The 21,017-nt window shown below is 35.5% G+C and overlaps 2 protein-coding genes and 1 long non-coding RNA gene across 4 annotated transcripts; 1 reads left to right on the forward strand and 2 right to left on the reverse strand.

Moving 5' to 3' along the window:
* The first annotated feature begins 3,744 nt into the window (after positions 1-3,744).
* On the forward strand, positions 3,745-9,019 carry LOC111011770 (uncharacterized). Of its 2 annotated transcripts, none has more exons than XM_088122296.1 (7): positions 3,745-4,302; positions 6,484-6,646; positions 7,097-7,297; positions 7,374-7,619; positions 7,794-7,941; positions 8,069-8,347; positions 8,425-8,593. In XM_088122296.1, the coding sequence occupies exons 1-7, from the start codon at positions 3,981-3,983 to the stop codon at positions 8,458-8,460; spliced, it is 1,395 nt and encodes a 464-aa protein (XP_087978422.1). In that variant the 5' UTR covers positions 3,745-3,980; the 3' UTR covers positions 8,461-8,593. The 2 variants fall into 2 exon arrangements, with proteins under 2 accessions (XP_087978422.1, XP_022141349.1); XM_022285657.2 differs by having other exon boundaries at positions 3,748-4,302; positions 8,069-8,309; positions 8,425-9,019.
* Positions 9,020-11,174: 2,155 nt separating this feature from the next.
* TMK1 (transmembrane kinase 1) lies at positions 11,175-14,635 on the reverse strand. The gene is made up of 2 exons (XM_022285846.2): positions 12,161-14,635; positions 11,175-11,958 (listed from the first exon to the last, which is right to left on the reverse strand). The coding sequence occupies exons 1-2, from the start codon at positions 14,499-14,501 to the stop codon at positions 11,429-11,431; spliced, it is 2,871 nt and encodes a 956-aa protein (XP_022141538.1). The 5' UTR covers positions 14,502-14,635; the 3' UTR covers positions 11,175-11,428.
* Positions 14,636-18,514: 3,879 nt separating this feature from the next.
* On the reverse strand, positions 18,515-20,729 carry LOC148212032 (uncharacterized). Its single transcript, XR_015790381.1, has 2 exons — positions 20,664-20,729; positions 18,515-19,921 (listed from the first exon to the last, which is right to left on the reverse strand). It is a non-coding gene; the product is annotated as an uncharacterized LOC148212032 (long non-coding RNA).
* Between the last annotated feature and the right edge of the window lie 288 nt (positions 20,730-21,017).

Genomic DNA, 21,017 nt, shown 5'->3' on the forward strand with positions numbered 1-21,017 from the left:
TTTCGTTTATAGTTTTTTTTTTGAATAATTTCGATGTTAAATTTTTCATCTCTCCTCAAAATATATTTGAATGCTTAGTCACATTTCAAAAATAAAAACTACTTTTTGAGAGATATTTTTTCTTTATTTTCAAAATTTGGCCTAGATTTTGGAAATCCTTATAAAACTAAATTATAAAACAAAGAATGTAGGGGAAAGTAATGTTTCTCAGATTAACTTTTAAAAATTGAAAATAAAAAATGTAATTGTTATCAAATGCAACCTAAAACTTTCAATTTTGTATCTAGTTAATTATTAAAAAAAAAAAAAATCTTCGTATCTACCTACAAAATTGGATTATGTGTGTAGTGTGTTCTTGAATTTAAAACAAATGTTGAATAAGTGGGAAGCAGCTATTAAACACAAATTTGAAAGTTCAAAGACTCTATTAAATACTTCATAAAATTCAAAGATTTATAAACACGATACTAAAAGTTTAAGGATGTATTAAACACTTTTTAAAAGTTTAGAGATTAGGAATCTATTAAGCACCACTTTAAAAATTCAGGATTAAACTTGTATAATTTTATTTTTGACATTTAATTATTTAGTGTTAGTCCTTAAATTTTGCATAAAAAATTATTATAGTAATTTTTGTTGATTTTTCATTCATCATTTAACCAAAACTTAAAATTCATTTGAAAATATAACCTATAATTTATTACACGTGCTTTAAAGCACTTAGCTATATGTAAATATAGGTACATAAACAAAATGTATATGGATGTTATGTAGTCTACTAAAAAAATTAACAACAATGATTAAAATGATTTGTTTTATTCAAATTCAAGAACTAAAGAAGTTTCAAATTTGGGAATAAGAGATAGGATAAATATAAAAGTTAGGATTGAGTTAGGATTATGCTTTCACAAAACACATGTGCTTACAAAGCTTACAAAGAAACATAACTTTAGAAAAATAAAAAAAAAAAGGAGGAAAAAACACACACACAAATCTAGCCACATGGCTAAATCTTTTTCTTGGTTGACCAATTCATTACCCCGCGACTTTGTCTTTTTGATCAACATTATGGGAGTGGGGTTCGAACTCATGACCTTCTGGTAAGTGTCTTAACCATTTGAACGATGCTCGATTTGTCAGAGTGTTTTTGATTTTGAATACTAGTTAAAAACGAAATAGATATATACCATAGATAATTTGGTAGCGAAATGGACAAAAAAGAAAGAAGAGCTAAAATAGAAATATATATACACACACATAACTTGAGCTTTGTGCTTGGGCTTAGTTGATTATTTAATGGATTTTAGACTTTGCTAATTTTCTTTAAGACCACGGCTAGGTGACTTTATTTAATTGTCCAAATTTTCATGTATTTTAATTTAATTTGGATATACATGTGTCAATTTATAATTAATCTAAAAAATAATGACGTGTTAATTTGTGTTTGATTGAAATTTATCATTTAACGACTACGTTTAAAGAAATTTAATTAGCGAAATATCATGTTAAAATTATGATTGAAATAAGTGATATAAAAATGAAAATGAAGGGATAAATTATTTTTTAAAGTAGGAGAACTGAAATGAATAAAAGTTGAAAGACCAAAAACTAAAATAGACATTTTAAAAGTATAAAGATCAAAATGAACCACAAAGCACAATGATGAAAAAAAAAGTTCAAAGTAAACTGTTAGTTGTGATATGATTTACGATATGATTTGATATAATTTATGATTTTGATAGGATTTAGGTTTGCTATTAGGAATTGAAATTTATTTGATTTAGATATTAATTGATTTAAATGTCTTATATTATCCTACCTTATAAATAAGATGATAGGTTTGTATCCAATTCAATGTCAAATCATATTTTGTCATTCTCTCAACTTACTCTTCCCTAAAATTTATCAGTGTCCAACCTCACCAAATTTAAACCACTTACCCCATCCATCAATCTTTTTCGCCACATTGCATTTAACGGGATCGGTACTCCATACAAAGCAAGCAAGTCTTGGGGAGAAAAAAAACCTATCTCTTATTAGTCGGAGTACACGAGATCTCACTCACCAGCCTAAACAACAAACAAACACTTGAACGTGAGAGCAATGGATCACCCAAGGAATGGACGAGCTCCAAGGAGGGAGGCAAGAACTATGCTTTCAGAGAAGTGGCGGTCCGAATCTTATCTGAATTGCGAGAATAATTGACTAAGTCATGCCCGTTTCCACGATTTCATCTATATCGAATCTTAATATCAAATTAGTCTCGTCACTAACCTGAACATAGTTTAGTGGATTAAGATACCTATGTCGAACTAGGAAGTCGTGAGTTCAAATCCCTCCACCCCACATGTTGTACTAAAAAAACCGTCTCGTCTTTTTAAAAAATTCGACAAGGAAAATTAGAAAACCATGAATCATCCAACCCTCTCTATTAACAAAATGAGCAACCTCATTTGATTCCCTATAAATATATTCAATAATTATAAAATTAAGTCCCATTTTCTCAGCCGACCTCACACCTTCGAGTAGCCAAAATATCGACAAGAATGAGGTTAAACTCGACACATTTCATCCCTTAATTTTTTTTTTTGAGTTACATTTCATCCCTTAATTAACTCTAAGATTTTCTTGCCAAAATTGCCAAAATTGCATTGCATTGCCAAAAGGTTAAACTCTAAACTTTAGGACCAGTAATGTCTACATTGGCCTTCTCCACCTCGTAAATGACTCTAAGGTAAAATGGAGAATTAAAAAAAAAAAAAGAAAAAAAGAGAAGAATTTCAAGAAAAGAGAGACGTTTCCCTTTAAAATTGACTAAAAATTCTTAAGTAGAGGAAATTGGACAATAATTGAAAATAAATTCGAATTAAGAAAAATCAAGCTATAAATTACATAAACATTAAAAAAAAAAACATAAATATGCTGCATGATAAATAAAATACAGTTAAAGGTTGATTGTTATAAATTAAAGAAGATGAAGTTCAAACTCAAAGGACTCACCTCTCAATAGTACTTCAAATCAAATGCTATTTTATAAGATAAAAATTTAAAATAACCAAAATGAGAATTTCCCTTTCAATTAAAATTTTGTAGGGGAAAATGAAGAAGTGGAATGTAATTCCCATCCTTTAACTTTTTTAATTATTTGTAAAATATGTTTTTAAATCAATTTCTTAACATATTTAAGATTAAGTAATTCCTATTTCCTACCCCCATCCCTTATTAATTTATAAAAATAATTAAATATTATCAAATAATAAAATTTAATTTATTTTTAGTTTGACAGCAGTAGGACGAAGATTGAACTCGCTTGAAAAAATAATTAAGACACATCGCTCGAATCATTTCAAGTTCTAGAGTTAGCTTTTTCTTGAGGTAAAATGTCTAATACTTGCAACACTTGTTAAAGGGTTGGGTCAAAGATATTGTCAACAAAGAGAGAATTGACGTGATTTACGGAATACAAGAATCATTAGAAAATAATCGAGTTAGAGTTACAACTACGAGTGTGCTATAAAAGGTCTAATGAAAGGAATGAAAGTGATTGACATGATAACTCTTCCAAGTGTTCAACTCAATGAAGCGATTTTTTTTTTCAACATTTTAATTGGAGATATGTCAGTTACTATTGAACTATGCTTATTTTCACGACCTATACGAATATAATTGTTAAAATTTATGTGATTTAGAGGATAATTTTAAAAGATAAATCTACGCGACTAAGTGAATCCGAAGACAAAAATCAGAATATGAATTGTGAACCAAAGCACTTGTTTCTTGAATGATTGAGAGATGGGTTAAATTTAACCCGTTTGTAATTAGTTCGTTTGTTCCGATTTGCCCGGTGGAAAACCCGAGCCAAGATATGAAGTATAGAATCCTCAATCCAGGAAGTAGAAAATTTAACACACTGAGGTCGAATCCGCTTCTCTTCGGAATAACAGTCTGAATCTCCAGAAGATCGTGAAGCAGACGAAAAAATGAGGCATGGTGGATCCAGGAGGAAGCGACCGCCACCGTTTGCGCGCTATGTCGTCGTTCTATGTGCTGTCGGTGCTGCAATTGGATTCTTAATGCTCAACATTTTTATGAGGCTTGAAGCTCGAGAATCGAGATCGAGCTCTGATCAGCTTGGTAATGGCGACGGAGGAGTTGGAGAAAGTCAGGTTCGGAGTGGAGTGGAGCCAAGGCGGAGCTCCTGCGCGACGGTGGAACAGATGGGAGAGGCCTTTAAAGAAGATGGTGTCTGGAAGGAAAGCCTGAGAGTAAGAAAAATTATTCAAAATCACTTTTATTTGAATGGTAATATTTCCTTATATGCATTTCTGCTAACTGTCTGCACTCCCTTTGTTGATCGTCTGATAGTTTGTTATATGAGCAATTAAATTGTTACTCGAAATCAGAATTTCTTGTCGTTTTTGGGCCAGGTTATCGGAGTGATGATTTTCATTTTCCATTTAATAACCAGACTACGAGCGATTTTTTAGGCTCATGATCCATTTTTTCCCCTTCTAATGAACTATCAATTCTCCGTAGTGAGTGTATTTTTTCACACGATTAAAAGAAAATTTTAAAACCATACCCTCGCTGTGGAACATCAATGGATTATTAGCAGGGCAGAAATACATAATTTGGGGTATTGGGGGTATGATTTCCTAGATCAAAAACTAAGGTATTTTGTCCAACCTCACTAAAACTTGTATTATTTAACGATTACACCCAACATCCGTTTATGTGCCATGTAAGAACAACGGGACCTATTAGAAACTTTTAAAGTTATAAAGATTAAATAGACACAACCCTGGTAGTTTAGGGGCTTATTAGAAACCTTTTGAAGTACGGAGACTAAATAGACACAACCTTGAAACTTCTAGGACTAAACTTGTAATATAACTAAGATAGATGCCAAAGGTACTTGCTCAACCTTTTTTCCCCACCTCATTATTGGTCACAGGAAGATTCATTCCAATGAAGGGACGTAAAATAAGATACTACATACTTAAACTTACAATTTTGTGTTTTTGTGGAAGCTAGAACTAAAACACATCTATCTTTTGGTCTGTTGCTTATTTCCTTTTCTATCCGAGTGAAGTTGTTGCAAGTCCTTGGATTGAATTCGCTGTACTGAAACAAGTTGAGAGTTATTAGGTTCAAGTAGTTAGAGGCCAGAGTTATAGGCATAAGATCAAGGTCATTTTAACAAGCTTTCTGATGGCAACTTTGTGAAGGTATGAAAAGAGAGGCATAAGCTGATTTTTGTTGCAAATGCTACAATAATACATATGGATAAATTCAGAGAAAGGCTTCACTCTATCGGTCTTTTTGGGAGCTTGAGTTTCCATAAAGCTAGTTTCTACAAAGCTTTGCCTACCTCCCCTTTTGGAACAAGCAGTTAGAATCTGCAATGCTCTCCATGAAAGAATTACAAGTGAAGTTTTTGCTTTAACCCTCCAACAAGACAAAACCCATAGGTCCCTGCCAAAGGATCTAATAATGGAGAAGGGAGAGTTGATGGGAGCATGTAAAGTCACCAGCTATAGGGATGATACCTTGTTTCAGATGTTGATAGACATGGAATAACAAAGAAGAAGAGAGAAGGGTCTCTTTGTCATGCATGGAAAAAACAACTGTAGAGCCATAGACGAAGGAGCAAAGAATTGCAAACCTTAGTGTTTAGGAAGAATATGAAGAAACATTGAAATTGAGAAAAGGTTATCATAATTGCATTATGGTACCACATGTGCATGCAGAATGGTCTCCTTGAGCTGCTATGAAATTGAAAATGAGGACTCAATAGTTCTTCAAGTAGTTAGGTCTATAATAAAGAAGACAATCATTGGAGTGGATTAGTATGAAATAGGCTGACACTTATATTTGTTGGTTAGTCTGCTGGTTGGTTCAGTATAACTCTAGTCATTAAATGCTGCTGTTAGTTTCCTATTCTGGTGTATTGGTTAGTATACTCAGGATTGTTAAGTACTCCACTTTATTTGTAAAGGAGTGAGTTAGCAGCCTTTGAACAAGTGAAATGGCTTTGTAACCACTGCTACCTTTGAATAGGACGTTTTAGTGAAGACCTCAAAAATTGAACTCCTTGTGTCTTATGAGTTCTGGTGGACCTGCGAATGAAAGAATACATAACGGAGGAATCGTTTACACAGATATGTTCTTTAGAATTAATTGGTCATAGGGAAAATTAGTACTGGTTATTGTATGGTGTTGTGTTGTGCAACTGCACACTTGCTCGAGTCTATACTCTTATTCTTTATTCACGCAACAGTTTTAAAGCTTTGATCGTCTTGATTACCATCTGTGGGTTTCTTGAAGTTTATAATGATGTCATCTTCTTTTGGTTTTTATGGACAATATGTATGACAAACCATTTTGGATTTTCCTTCACTGCGAAAACTTTTGTCATATTTGTTTTCTGGTGGAAAACTTGTTTTTTTAGATCTATTAGCTTACTCAAAAATTTCATTTTAGGTGCTTCAAGAGTGCGAAATCTTCCTCCTGAGCAGTTCTGCAAACACGGTTTTGTCTTAGGCAAAGCTTCAGAGGCAGGCTTTGGGAATGAGATGTACAAGATTCTAACTGCTGGAGCTTTAAGTATAATGCTAAACCGATCCTTGATTATTGGGCAAACCAGGCATGTTAGTTCTATCTCAATCCTTTTTATTTCTTTAAATATTGGTTTTTGAATACCGTAAATGCATGGAGTTGTTAGAAGCATTTAATGTCTATGACAGTTCTTTCACACTGCCATTTCAAGTTATAGGCAAACTAGTGGTGCATCATGTACGGTTACTTTTCTGTTTTTCCTTCTTTCTTTCCTTTGCATTGATTGCTTTTTGGCACCCTTTGGCTTGGGCTATCTTTTTCTTCGGCTTCTTGTATTCTTTCATTTGTTCTCACTGAAAGTTGTTTTTCTCATTATAAAAAATCAGAAGAAACTGTACATGTCTATGAGATAGGTCTATATATTCATGCATTGATGGAATGCATATGAACCTGACCTATTATGTGTATGTTTTTTTTTTTCTTTAAATATTCCTTTTTCTCTATTTGACAGTACTAATACTATCACTTCTATTTTCAGGGGCAAGTTTCCTTTTGGGGACTACATTTCTTATTCTGATATTTCATTTACCTTGAAAGAAATCAAGCATTTATGGAGACTTAATGGTTGTGGTAGGAAATACAACAGGCCTTTGATTATGCGAACTGATAATTTTGAAAAGCCTGCACAGACAAATGTTCTATGTAGTAATTGGAAGGAATGGGAGCATCCTATCATATGGTATGGTAAATTTTCAGTTTATGTTAAACTGTTACTCAATCTGTGTACTTTATTTATCCTGACTGAAGTGCATCAGGTTCCAAGGTACAACAGATGCTGTGGCTGCTCAATTTTTCTTGAAGAACTTACATCCCACTATGAGGGCTGCTGCTTCTAATTTATTTGGACAACCAGAGGTTTTGGAATCTAGACCTAATGTATTTGGAGAACTGATGAAAGTTCTGATATCTCCTTCAGAGGATGTTCAAGAAGCGATGTACTCAGTCCTTAAAAGTGGGATTGATCCTGATATTTCATTGCACATGCGGATGCTTATGAATAGGTGGTATTACTACTTAACTAATGTTATTTCCTGCTCTCTTCTACTGCAACTAGCTATAAGAATTGATTCCACAATGTCTTCCTCCAATAAATTCCATTTGATTGACAGAAACCATGGATGTGCATCATTTTGTAACCCTTTCCTTTCACTGAGTAATGTACATCTGTATTTCAGATCCGGCCGAGGTTTACAGGCAGCACTGCAGTGCATCCGAAAAGCCATGCTTAATCTAAGCAGGGTCCAAAAACCCAGATTGGTTTTAGTATCAGATACCCCAAATTTTGTTAAGAGTATCATGCCCATCTTAGGTGAATTTGCAGAGGTAATTGCCCTCATTGTGCCATTCTATTTCGTTAAATGAAGTCACTTGCGGACAACATAGCCTCCCAGATATTTCTTATGATTGTAGAGCCATTTCGGACTAGTTTCATTTGCAATTCTGTTTTCAGGTCATTCATTTTGATTATGAACACTTCAGAGGAAACATTTCTGGAATGCATGATGAATTCCATAAACTGGACTTCAGAGTAAAGGACTGGGGCCCGTCACCAAGATGGGTTGCCTTTGTTGATTTCTTTCTTGCATCCCGTGCCAAGCATGCTGTTATTTCTGGTGCTCACCGGCGTGTAGGTACTACCTATGCTCAGCTAATCGCAGCACTGGCAGCAGCACACAATCTCGACAGTCTCGGTATCTTTAAAAGCTCTCTCGATCATTTTACACGTTGGGTAATGTAGGAACAGAATTATTTGCTAGATGAACATCTGTACAACTGTTTCTAACATGCCATTTCAAATATGCTCAGGGAACAATTCTACCGGTTCAGATTTTTCATTCTTGAGTAGCTTCCAAAGTAATTTGTTGAGTGAAGGTTTAAAGAACCAGGTTGGCTGGGGGCATATCTGGAACAGATTTGCTGGTCCTTTAAGCTGTCCTAACCAGCCTAATCAGTGTGCCTTAACCCCTCTTCTCCCTCCAGCATGGTGGGATGGACTTTGGCAGTCTCCCATTCCACGAGATATTAAAAGAATGGCGAACTATGGAGTTAATTTATCGGGCCTCGGCACCGTTGACGAAGACAGCCTTCGATCATTCTGTAATGCAAGGAAGAATGTCGTGAGGACTATCCCTTTCATATTATAGTCATTTTATGCTTCTGTTTGTCATGTAAGCTCTATAACTATAGTAGTTATTAGAAGCGTTCCCGAACTGTGCTTATTTAGTCAACTTTCGCACAGTCCAGGATTTTGTTTTTGTTAAATCAAATGGTCCAATACTGTCTTCTTTTATTTATGGGGCCATTTGATTTACAAAAAGAAATCTTGTATACCACAAAGCATCCAATTTGATTTTCAATCCGAACCGTTGGATCAAATACGTATTAACCAGCATTTTCTACACCCCTAGTGAACGACTGAGTTGAAGAACATGCACATTTAAGAAGGAAACTAATCATGTTACATATTTTTCTCTCAAACGTTTGCGAATGAAACTCACAGATTGCTACCCTTTTCCCCCCTTATTCTTCCCAAACCATTGGGGATGAACAAATCTTTCTCAATTCATTTGTGTTAAGACTAATCCGTCTTGCATTTTGTTAATCATTGCTTAACAGGAACCGTGCTGAATGATACCCAACTCAGGATTTGACTATACAAGATGACCCTAGGCAGAAGTGTAAAGTATAGATCAGATTTCTACATTCTTTTTATGGATTGCAGATAATTTATGGTCTCTTGTCAGATAGCCTGTAAAGCAAAAGGAATGTTTGTTGAGATGGACAACTATCATCAGTTAGTATCATTATCTTAATAGTCTTGGATTCTCAAGTTAGTTCGAAGGAACATGTCTTTGAATAATAATAGTGAGTGATATTGAATGGTTTGGCTGGTTTGTACTTGTTCTTGGATCATACCTCGAAAAGGTTGATGATTGGATTGCCACCAAAGGAAGGTGGTGCGAGATTTACACTATTGAGTCATGATTGGTCCTAGATCCACATTGTAAAAGGGGACCCAAATATAATATAGGTTGCTGATAGAATCTTTTCGAGTGGATCCTACAGGAGATAATTTGCGTCCTTTAAGCATGCAAATATCTTACTTTGGTTAGAAAAGTTGTGCATGATTGACCTTTAGCTCCTCATATGGTCGCTTGAAGGGTATGTTGTTCTATCTAAAATCTGTGCATGTATCTGTACATTGTGGAATAATACATTGGAAATGATCCAGTAAAGGAGAGCAATAAAGTAGGGCAGTCAGAGTTTGTGTGTGAAATGAGTCATTAAATCGGAAGTTGACATTGTATATGCAGACTTGGGCTAGGGTTGGCTATGACTGGCAGGTGCATGGGGCAAGATTTTTGGAGGCCATTGGTTGTGAGATGTGAGCCATTGAGTCCTATGGCTACCTACCTACCCATGTATACATGGTTAGGGTGTTAATTTTTCCTGTCTCTTAATGGGGTGGGGATCCGCTATGAGACGACGAAGACATCTCCAACCATGTTCTACATCGTTCCTATCCCAACTTGATCGTGGCTTCGTCTCTTTCAACAGTTGTTGCATGTTTCGGTCTCTTTATAGTTTTTAGATAGTTTTAGTTTAGTACAAACATATAGATAATAGAGGTGGAGATTCAAACTCATGACTTTTTTAGTTGGAGATAAGTGTTTTAATTAGTTGAGTTATGTTTAGGTTGATCATAATTTTTAGATAGTTATTGATCTAAATGATAGGAATCGCCCTTAGGGTTATAAAGGGATATTGTTAGAGTATCGAGGGTACCTTAGTAATTAGATATGAAAGTTGTGAGGGAGTATTATTATAAATAGAATGGAAGTCTAAGGATGAAGGGATCGAATTGAGTGAGTATGGTTTAGGTTTGAGTAAGAATACTCAAGAGAAGAGGGAAGGGTCCAAGTACCTCGAATTACTTGGTAGTTCCTTAATTTCTATATCTTTTATATATTTCAATATATTTCTTGTTCGAGTTTTAACACTAAATTTTCTGCAAATCATGACTTGTCGTAACTTGTTTTCCTCATGTAGAAATGAAAGCTCTCATTGTGCAATTTTTTTTGCAAGTTGTGTGTACAAGCTTAATTTTTTTTTGAAACATATTTATTTGGGCCTAAGTGAGCCAATGACCCAACACTTGCAAATGAAAAGAACTTGCAAAAGAAAATTATTCTCTCATGTTCTCTTTTGATAACTATTTTATTTTTTTTATTTTCTATATTTAGAAATAAAGTTTGGAAACACTACTTTTACTAATGTATTTATTTGTTTTGCATCTAATTTTAAAATCTAGGCTAAAATTTGAATACTAACCAAAGTAGTTAAATATGTTTCCAAAAAAAAGTTTAAACATATTAAAACAGTAATGAGCAAATAAGCATAATTTTCAAAAAATAAAAAAACGAAATGGAGACTTCAATTATTTACTTTTATTTGTTATGCTTTCTTTATAATCTAGAAATGCATCTAAGAATATGACGAAATTGTACTTATTTTTGAGTTATTTGTATCGAGAACCAAATTTACTCTCAAAGATGTGAGAAGGAGAATTAAGGTTTTAGTTCTAACAAAATGTCCCCAAAAAGTTTCAGAGTTAAAGAGATAAATTTAAATATCCCTTTCCCCATCTCTTCACAGTCTTTTCTGGTTCAAGCACTAATAATACATATCCATACTAAAAACATAGAGAAATCAGCGGAAATGGAAGGGTCAAGATATAAACACTATTTTGCAAGAAGCAAATGGGAATAACTTGTAAAGCCAGAGGTGATCTTTTACATTAGAATAGTTTTCATCTTCCATCTGCAGAAGTGAAAGACTCTGCAAATCCGTATGGCCGCGTCGGTATGCTGGTCTGTGTGTTGTCAAAGCTTGGAAGAAGGGACGACGAAGACGATTCCATCTGGCTTCTACCTTCGTAAGCCTGCCATTTCTTGAGCGCTTGAGGCAACGACATCTCAAGGTCGATGCCGTATATGTCTTCAGAATTTTGATCGGTTGGTTTCCAAAACTCAACAAGAGATGATAAGACGTTGACTGCATGACCCATATCAGGCCTTTGATATGGCTCCCGGGCACAACAATGACCCGCCAACTCAGCCACGGTGCTGATGCTGGCGAACGTTTCTTCAGTAAGATCGATGGTTGGATCAATGGCCTTGTGGAAGGAGTCCTTGTTGATTTGCATCCGGCGGAACCAAGTTACAAGGTGCATACTCTCCTCAGGTTGGCTTTCGTCGAGGGCCCTTCTCCCGGTGATTAGCTCCATTAGAATCACACCGAAGCTGAATACATCAACTTTAGTCGTTACCCGACCAGTAACTGCAAAACAGGACATCTATATTAGTATCGAGTCATCGCAAACACAGGCACTAAATATAAGCTTCCTAACATTGCCATGAAAAGATGCTAAAGTTCTAACTAAGCCATGGTATAAGTTTCTGTGTAAATTTGAAATCTAACACTGAAGGTGTTTTGACATAGGTGCAGCACACAAAAATTAAAAAGATACGAAGGCAAGTACCTGCATATTCGGGTGCCAAATAGCCAAAGGTCCCAGCAATTCTCGTCTCGATAGAACCTTTACCTTCCGGTGCTAGGCGAACGAGACCGAAGTCTGCAACTTTCGCCCTCATATCATCTCCAAGAAGAATGTTTGAAGGCTTTAAATCCCTATGTATAAAACTTTGATGTGCCAAACCATGTAGATACTCAACACCCCTTGCTACATCCAATGCAATGGTCAACCTCTTTGTCCATTCCAAAGGTTTCAACCCTTCTTCTGGCCAGTTGAAAAGATGCCTGCTAAGTGTACCTTGAGGCATATACTCGTAGACGAGAAGCTTCTCGTTCCCATCCAAGCAATATCCGAGAAGAGCGACGAGATGTCGGTGCCTAACCTTTGTCAAAACTGCAATTTCAGACTTGAACTCTGCTAGTCCCTTGCCTTTAATGACTCCCGACTCCATTCTCTTCACCGCAATTTTCGTCCCGTCGTGCAATTCTCCTTTGTAGACTGTTCCGAAACCTCCCTGTCCCAAAATGTTGTCTTCACTGAAGTTGTTAGTGACATTTTTCAACACCTGAATCGAAATCACCATGTTCCCTGCTTCAACCATCTGGATATCCCCAGCCTCACTGCTACCACCATATTGTGTTTCACTAATTGCACCTACACTCACACTTGATCCAGCAACTGTGATCTTTACACTTTCGTTATCCGAACCCGAATGCCGGGGATGAATAACCATTGCATTCGGGCTCTGCACCTGGCTAAACCGCTTCTGCTTCATTTTATACACACACAAAACCACCAATCCAATCAAGAAAAGAACAAACACACCACCAACTACAGAAAGCACAATGACTCCAATCATGGAATTCGGTTTCTTATCCCCATCCCCAGACTTCTCACCAGCGTTAGAACCCGCAATCTTCCCGTCAGGCGATCTTCCAGACGATGGAACACCACTCGGGGACGGATTACTCATTTCTTTCCCGATATTGGGGTTGCCATTGGTACTCACCATTACATTACTCCTAAACTTTGGGATCTTCCCAGAAAGCTGATTGTTGGAAACATCCAACTCAGTTAGAAAAGGAAGGGTTGTAAGTTCCTCAGGGATAGAACCTGTGAGGTTATTATCAGCAAGAACCAATCTCTCCAGTGCCTTAAGGGAAGCAAACTCAGGAGAAATCACACCAGAAAGCCCCAGTTTCTGAAAGTTTATGATGGTTATGTTCTGATTCCTGCAAGAGATTCCCATCCAATCATTACATGGGTTATCTTCCTTCCAATTCTCTGCAAATCTCTGAGGATAACCCATAAATTTCACAATGGAGAGCAGTGTATTTACTCGTGTATCACACACACCAGGATCTGGCTTGCAAAAGCTATTCGAACCATTAGTCATATCCACAGCAACTCCTGTTTTAAACACTGGAATTGGACCCTGAAGCAGATTATTAGTCAAATTCACCACTCTTAATGACTCAGAGTTCATCAAAGAACTCGGCACAGGACCAGTAAACTTGTTATCTCTCAAACTCAAGACCTGTAGATCTTTCAACCTCGAGAAATCTGGTAAAGGACCGGAAAATGAATTGGAATGCAACCAAACTTCACTCAAAGAAGTCATGTTCTGTAGAACATCAATACTCCCACTTAGCTTATTGACACTCTTTTGCCCATTAACCCACAGAGACTCCAATTGAGACCCAGAGAAGCTCGAAGGAAGCCCCCCCTCCAGATTGTTAAAAGCGAGATGCAGATTTGTCAGCCCCGGAATGTCGTCGCCGCCGCCGAGAAACTCCGGTATCGAACCGGAGATGTTCGCAGAGTTAGCAGAGAAGTTCTGAAGAGTGGAAGCATTCCGGAGACTGGCCGGAATCTCCCACGCCGAGAAGGGGTTGTTGTCAATTTCAACAGCATCAAGAGAGGTCATTCCGGCGAAGAAATCGGCCGGAATCGAAGTGAACTGGTTGTCGCTAAGGAGAAGGACTTGCAAAGAGGCTAATCCGCTAAGGGAGGGTAAAGGGCCGGAGATATTGTTCCATTGGAGCTCCAATCGCTCAAGGGCAGTGAGATTTTGGAGATTTGAAGGGAGCGTACCTTGGAGATTTTGGCGGCCGATTTGAATCCGGGTGACCCGATTGTCGTCGGAGCAGAGGACATGGTTCCATTTGCAGGGGTCAGGGTCCGACCAGCCGAGGGATTCAGAGGGGTTGAGGCTCTTCTTCAGAGCCAGCATTACAGTAGCATCAATGGTCAGTTCTTGGGACTTGGCAGAGAAGAAGATTGAGGAGAAAGTAAACAGAGAAATCAGCAGAAAATGGTTGAATCCCAACTGGGTTTTCTTCTCCATAGAGGAAAACACAGAGAGCGAGAGAGATTTGGGCGTGGATGGCTCAGAGCATAGCTTGGAGCTCAGATGGAGAAGAAGAAAGTGAGCGAAAGAAAGGTTGGCAGTTCCAACACAGAGGATAAATTATTGAAAGGTTTGCCAGAATCCTTTTTTTTGTCTCAATCTAAACATAGTTCAATTTGAGTGGACGAAGTCAGAGTCATAGTTTAACGTTAAGACACGTATTTTTAAGATGACGGATAAAGTGAAAATCAATTTAAACATAGTTCAACTGATTAAGACTCGTATCTTCGAGATTATAGACAAAGGGAATAGAATGAAACATAGTTCAATTGGTTAAGTTGGTTAAGACCCGTGTGTCTGAAATCATTAAACAAAAAGTGAATATAAACTTGAACATACTTCAACTGGTTAAGACATGTATCTTCAAGATTGCAGATGAAGTGGAGAGGATAGAACATAGTTCAATTTGTTAAATTAGTTAACACACGCAAGTCTGAAATCATGAAACAAAAAGAATGTAACTTGTGTAACTTGAGTATAGTTCAACTATACGTATTTTTTAGATTACGAGCTGAACGAAGATTAACTTAAACATAATTCAACTAAAGAAAGACACGTATCTTCGAGACGACGGGAGAGAGCGAATGGGATGGGAAGCACATGGGAGGGTGGGGGAGAGGGACCACATCTCAGAAAAACAAAAGGAGAGATACACAGTGAAAGGCTGTAATCGAGTTGGTCTGATTCCTGCCCCATATGCTTCTCTCTCTCTCTTTTGAATTGCCATTATTGGATCATTTCCATATATACACCTTCATTTTTTCAGTTTTAATATCAACTTCGAATCAAACTAAAATCAAGATTTTAAATATTGATATCGATCGATGTCTCAACTTCATAGAAATATTAATGGAAATATCGATAAAATATCGATGTCAATAAATATTTCTGTAAAAATTAGAAAATTAAAAAATCATAAAAATATTTAAATTAACGAACAAGCATTTTCCTATTTCTAAATTAGTTAAAAATAATTAATATTAATATTATGTATATATTAATTATATTTTGTTGATATTTTTCTTATTTTGTTGATTTTGTTGTACTATAATAAAAATGTCAATTTATCCCTAATGTCGATGTCGAATCCATGAAAACATAGGTATATTGATGGAAGTGTCGACGTGTCGGATATTTAAAATCATGAATAAAAGATACTGTTTACAAACTCTTTTATTATTCAACTCTCTCTCTCTCTCTACTTCCTTTTGTTTTCTGTTTTCTGTTTTCCAGCTTCTCCTCATATGGTATCGCTCTGTCTTGGTCCTCACTTTTTCTCTCTCTTTCTCTAAAAGAAAAAAGAAAAAATATATATATATATTTATATATATGTGTACGTATGAACATATTTTCAGAGTTAATTTGTCTGGAAACACACTGCTCAAGGGCTTTTTGCAGATATTATGGGCATTTTTATAAACATGTTTTCAGTTAATGGGTACTAGGAGAGATAAATAAATTGATGGTTTTGTTTGTATCTAATAAAATACTTATAAATTACTATGCTTTGAGACCAACTTGAGTAATCTTCCACTTATGTTAATTATTTGCCTTAAGACAATATATTAGTTTAATAATTGCGAGATTTGGACCAAACTAGTTCAACATATTTTATATTTAATGTGATCTCCCACTTTACTTTTAGAGGGCGTGACATATATACCTTGTATTACTGGATTAAAGATCCTCTCCAAGTAACTTGCAACTTCAAATTGCCAAAGCGAGTATAGTTTAGCGGTAATTAGCATATATCTTCAACTACGAGGTTGTGAATTCGATCTCCCACCCCCATATGTTGTATCAAAAAAGAAACCTGTAACTTCAAATCCTTGAGTATTTGGAGAGCCTATAAACACAAATCAATATATATGTTGCCTATAAACTATCTTGGTACTACTATGATACTCTTCTAATATATTTTACCATGTTATGGTTCTCAAGTCCCTTTACTTTTGTCATTATATAATTTTTTTAGTACAACAAATATGCAGATAGAGAATTTCCTGACCTCTAAAAAAGGAGCAAGATGTCTTTATCGTTGAGCTATGCTTATATTAACTTGTCACTGTATCATTATTATATCTTTATAAAAAGGTAATATATATTGAGCATGCACAACCCCTTCAAGAATAGTCCGCCACTCCCTCTTCTTGCCTCTAATACCAGTCTTGCCAAAGTGTTGTACCAATTTTCATCTACTTCCTTCTTTATTTTCGTAGATTCATTTGTAACCTATAAGTTTTAACTCGTTAGGAAGATATGTATAGTTTCTCGATGGATTTGGAATTCATTGACTTTACTCATTTTTTTTCTTAAAGGTATTGGTTCTTCAATATTCTATCATTCTACGATAACAATTTGGATTTCAGTTAACTCATCTATAACAATAATTTAGATTTCAGTTAAGCTCATGTAATAGATGATCAAAATCAGGTTGTCTCTCAAATCTCTTAATTATGATGAAATACCTACCTTACTCATGACAACAGCTCCTCTTTTTAGCTGGAGCCAACTAATCCGACATTTTCTTACTTCAAGATTTGTTGTCTTTTATGTGATTTTCCTCGGAGAAAAGTAACATTTTTGTTGATACAAACACTTAGTTTTTTTGGGACCATTAGAACATGTTACCTCGTGTCTAGCTCAATTGTAATAGCCTACAAATAGCTGTACCTTTAAACTTATTCCAACCTTTCGAGTTTGTCTTTTAACACATGCGCTAGACATCTCCAAAATCTTAAAATACTATGAGTTAGTTTTATGACCATTTCATAATTTAAAAGATGTCTTTGTGATACTTTAAAAAAGAACCCAAACATAACTCAATAATAATTGATATATATGTCTATCCAATCAAGGGATTGTGAGTTTTGATCTCTCACTCGTACATGTGGTAAAAAAACCGTTTAGTACTATTGAATAGAGCTTAATAGTTTATTATTTGTAAAATTGATTTCTTGTTGAACAGAGAGAAAAGTGGTTTCTTCTAATAATAAGAATCTTGACTATGTAATAATTGTTGATGAACCTATCATTAGTGATGACGTACTATATCCAACTAAATAGCTATTGATTGACTATATTTTTAGGTTTTAGTAAGTAATATAATGATAGGCTAACTTTTTTATTTTAATCACAGTAAGTTATGGTGTGGAGATTTGAACTCATAATCTATTGGTCAATAATAAGTGATCAATGATTTGCTATAGATAAATTGGAGATTATTATATTTTGTGATTATTTTCTCAAAAAAAGAAATTAGAATTAACGTAGATTATAGTATATTTTCATCAAAATAGTTATGTGATAATGTTTGATAATATTTTTGTTTTTTTTTTCATTTTCCATTTTCTAAAAACAAAAACATATGAAATTGTTTTTTTTTATTTTCAGTTTTCAGAAAAAAAAAGAAGTATGTTACATAATTGTTCTTTATTTTATATTTAAATTCCTCCCATATTTATGCAATACTTTGAATATTTAAAACTACTATAATTTTTATCTTTATTTATGGTTTTCTTTAAAGAAAAAACAATAACTAAATATAAAAATCAACTAAATATAATTTGGGCTAAATATACTAAGCGATTCCTCTCATCATTTAGGTCATTATTGATTTTTTATTTTACAATTTAAGCTTAGAGTTAAAAACACTACTTCTACCTTTGTGTTTCTGTATATGCATTTATCATCTAATTGTTTGCAAATATTTTTAAATATAAGTCAAATTTTGAAAAGTAAAAAAAAGGTAACTTTTAAAAATTAGGAAAAACGGCAAAAGTAACCCGTTCAAATCACTTTATTTTTGCCCTACCTTTTAAAATAAATATTTTCTCTCTTTTATGTTTTTTTTTTTTATTTCCTCTATCTTTTATGTTAGAAAAAGAAGCCAAAAGACATAAATTCCCCTCTCTCTTTGTTGGGAAATACCAAAATCAAATTTTAGTTTCCTTCCTCCCCTCTCATTCTTCTCTTTCCAAAAAAATATTCTCCTCCACAACATCGTGATTCTTCCCTCTTTCCTCTCCCTCAAAAACGATCTTCTTCCTCACAAAATCCTTAGGCTATCAGCGGTGGTTTTCTAGCGTCGGTCCACCCATCCCTAAAAAGCGATTTTTCTTTATGTAGCATGGTGTTCTTGAGGATTGGTCGGGTTTCCTGTCGACGGTAGTATCATTCCGTGGTTTGTCGTTCCCTTCCATTACCAGTTTACTCCATGCCAATGGGCTGTTCGTCGACTTCTTCGCGTCTCCACTCGTGGGAGCTTTCGTGGATCTCGTACCAGTGTTGGTGGACTCTCAGTTTGTTGCTCAAGTCTCTCAAGAATGAGAGACATGTTTCGGTTCACTCCTGCAATCTTCTTTTCTAAAGTAGCCCATTTGTTTTCCTGTCGTTCAGAAATTTCTGTCTGTTGCTCTTTCTGCCCTGGAGTCTGTCGCCTTGTATCACCCAGGGCCTGCTCGGAAAATTGTCGACATGTTTCACCCTTGACTGTCTCGGGTAAAGGCAGCCTCCTAGTCGTATGACGTTTGTGGCCAGCATGTTGTGGTATATTTCCAGAATTCATGTCGATTTGCTTCTCTCAGGATCGGTCCTGGATTTTGTCGATTCGTTTCACCCTAGACCTTCTCGGATCCTGAGTAGCTCTCGGTCGACTTGTTGATCGTCTCGACTTCTGGATCTGAATTGTCCCTTCTCGGATCCGAGCAGTCCTTGGTATCCGAGCAGTTCTCGATCGACTTGTCGATCGCCTCGACTTTTGGATCTGGATCGTACCTTCTCGGGTCTGAGCAGTTCTCGGTCGACTTGTTGATCGTCTTGACTTTTGGATCTAAATCGTCCCCATAGACGACGCCAATTGTTGATGCGTGAATGCTCTCCCGGTTCCTTCCGAGGTTCGCCCAAACTTGATGATCAGGGGACAAAGAACCTGCAAAACCAATCAAACCTAAACCGGTGTGACTCTAGTCACACGGGCTCCGATGCCTAAGTTAGCAAGGAGAGTAGATGGATAATGGAATTAAGATGTAGAGAGTAGGGTGTTTTTGTAGAAGTCGAGTTCTAGTTCCTTTAGGGTTTACCCCAGTCGAATCCTCACACATCTCAATATTCGGCCCGCTCATTCGTTGTGGGCTTTAGGTCGAATTGAGAATTAAGGCGGGACACTTCAAGTGGGAATGCAAAACGGTCAGGATGAACCGCTTCAGTTCTCGAACGGGGGGTTGGGAACTGCTCGGTGCTTACCACTGGTCGGTCAGGGGTCGGCCCAAGTCGTCGGGTGCCGGCCCCCCTTTCCTGGTTCGTGCTTTCTCTCGGGTTTCCTTTAGCCCCCGTAGTTTGGTCTCTTCTTCTTTTATCTCCCCATAACAAGTAAGATGAAAATAACGTATTAAAGTCAAAGACATTATAAGAAATCAAATATAAATTTTAAAAATAGTGGTAATTAACATATATCTCAAATTTAGGGGTGGTAAATTCGATCACCTATTCACACATGTTAATAATAATAATAAGAAGAAAGATGAAACAAGGACTGGACCTTAGATATAAAAATACTTCTAAGATAGAATATTGGATCTCCAAAATTTTCAGCCGATTCTGTTTTTAATGTCTCACAAAGACTCACATCCTCAATTTTAGCAATGTTTAACAAAACATTTCACCATAAATTTCTAAAGAATGTAATGTGAAAATATTACCCCGTATTTGTCAAATAAATATTTAAATATTTTGACAAAAGTTTAAATTATGCAAATTATACACATTTTTATCTTTTTCTGTCTCAATAATAATCAATCATTTAAGTCCCAGAAACCTCTTTCGTGTTTCTTTCATTTTTTTACTTCAAAATTTTCAATTATCTTTTAGGTTTTTAGTTTTAACTGGACTATTAAACGATGATTTTATCTAACGTGACATCCTAGAACAAACGAATAAATTAAATACAAGTTGGGCGAATCAAAAGATTTTGGTGCACAAGTGGTCATAATATACATGTTTGGCACAATCTTATTTTATCCACATCAAATCACTTGTTACTCTAATCAATAAACCACATATGATTCAATGATCTTTAGGTAAGGACCAACATAAATATACCTCAATAGTCACGATATCCTTTTTCTTATCGGGAGATGAATCCTTCCTCCTTATATTTGTTGTACTGTGAAAAAAAATTTAAAATTTAAAGATTAAATACACATAATTATTAAAATTTTTAAACTAAATTTTTGTTAGATTCAACTAAAATATTATTTATGAGTGCCACACGAAGTTAGTGTATGAAATGGTTGAATTCCTACCCAAGAAAAAAATATATATGAAATCCGTTATCCTAAATATTTTACAGCTCATAAAATTGTAGATCAATATTTTTTTTCATGAGAAGAAATTGTAGATCAATATCGATTACCCAATGGCAGTATTTTATTTATTTTATTTTTGAAGTTACAT

The sequence above is a fragment of the Momordica charantia genome (genome assembly GCF_013281855.1).
Source record: "Momordica charantia cultivar OHB3-1 chromosome 4 unlocalized genomic scaffold, Mcharantia_2.0 BLBB01000004.1, whole genome shotgun sequence".
NCBI classification, from domain to species: Eukaryota; Viridiplantae; Streptophyta; class Magnoliopsida; order Cucurbitales; family Cucurbitaceae; genus Momordica; species Momordica charantia.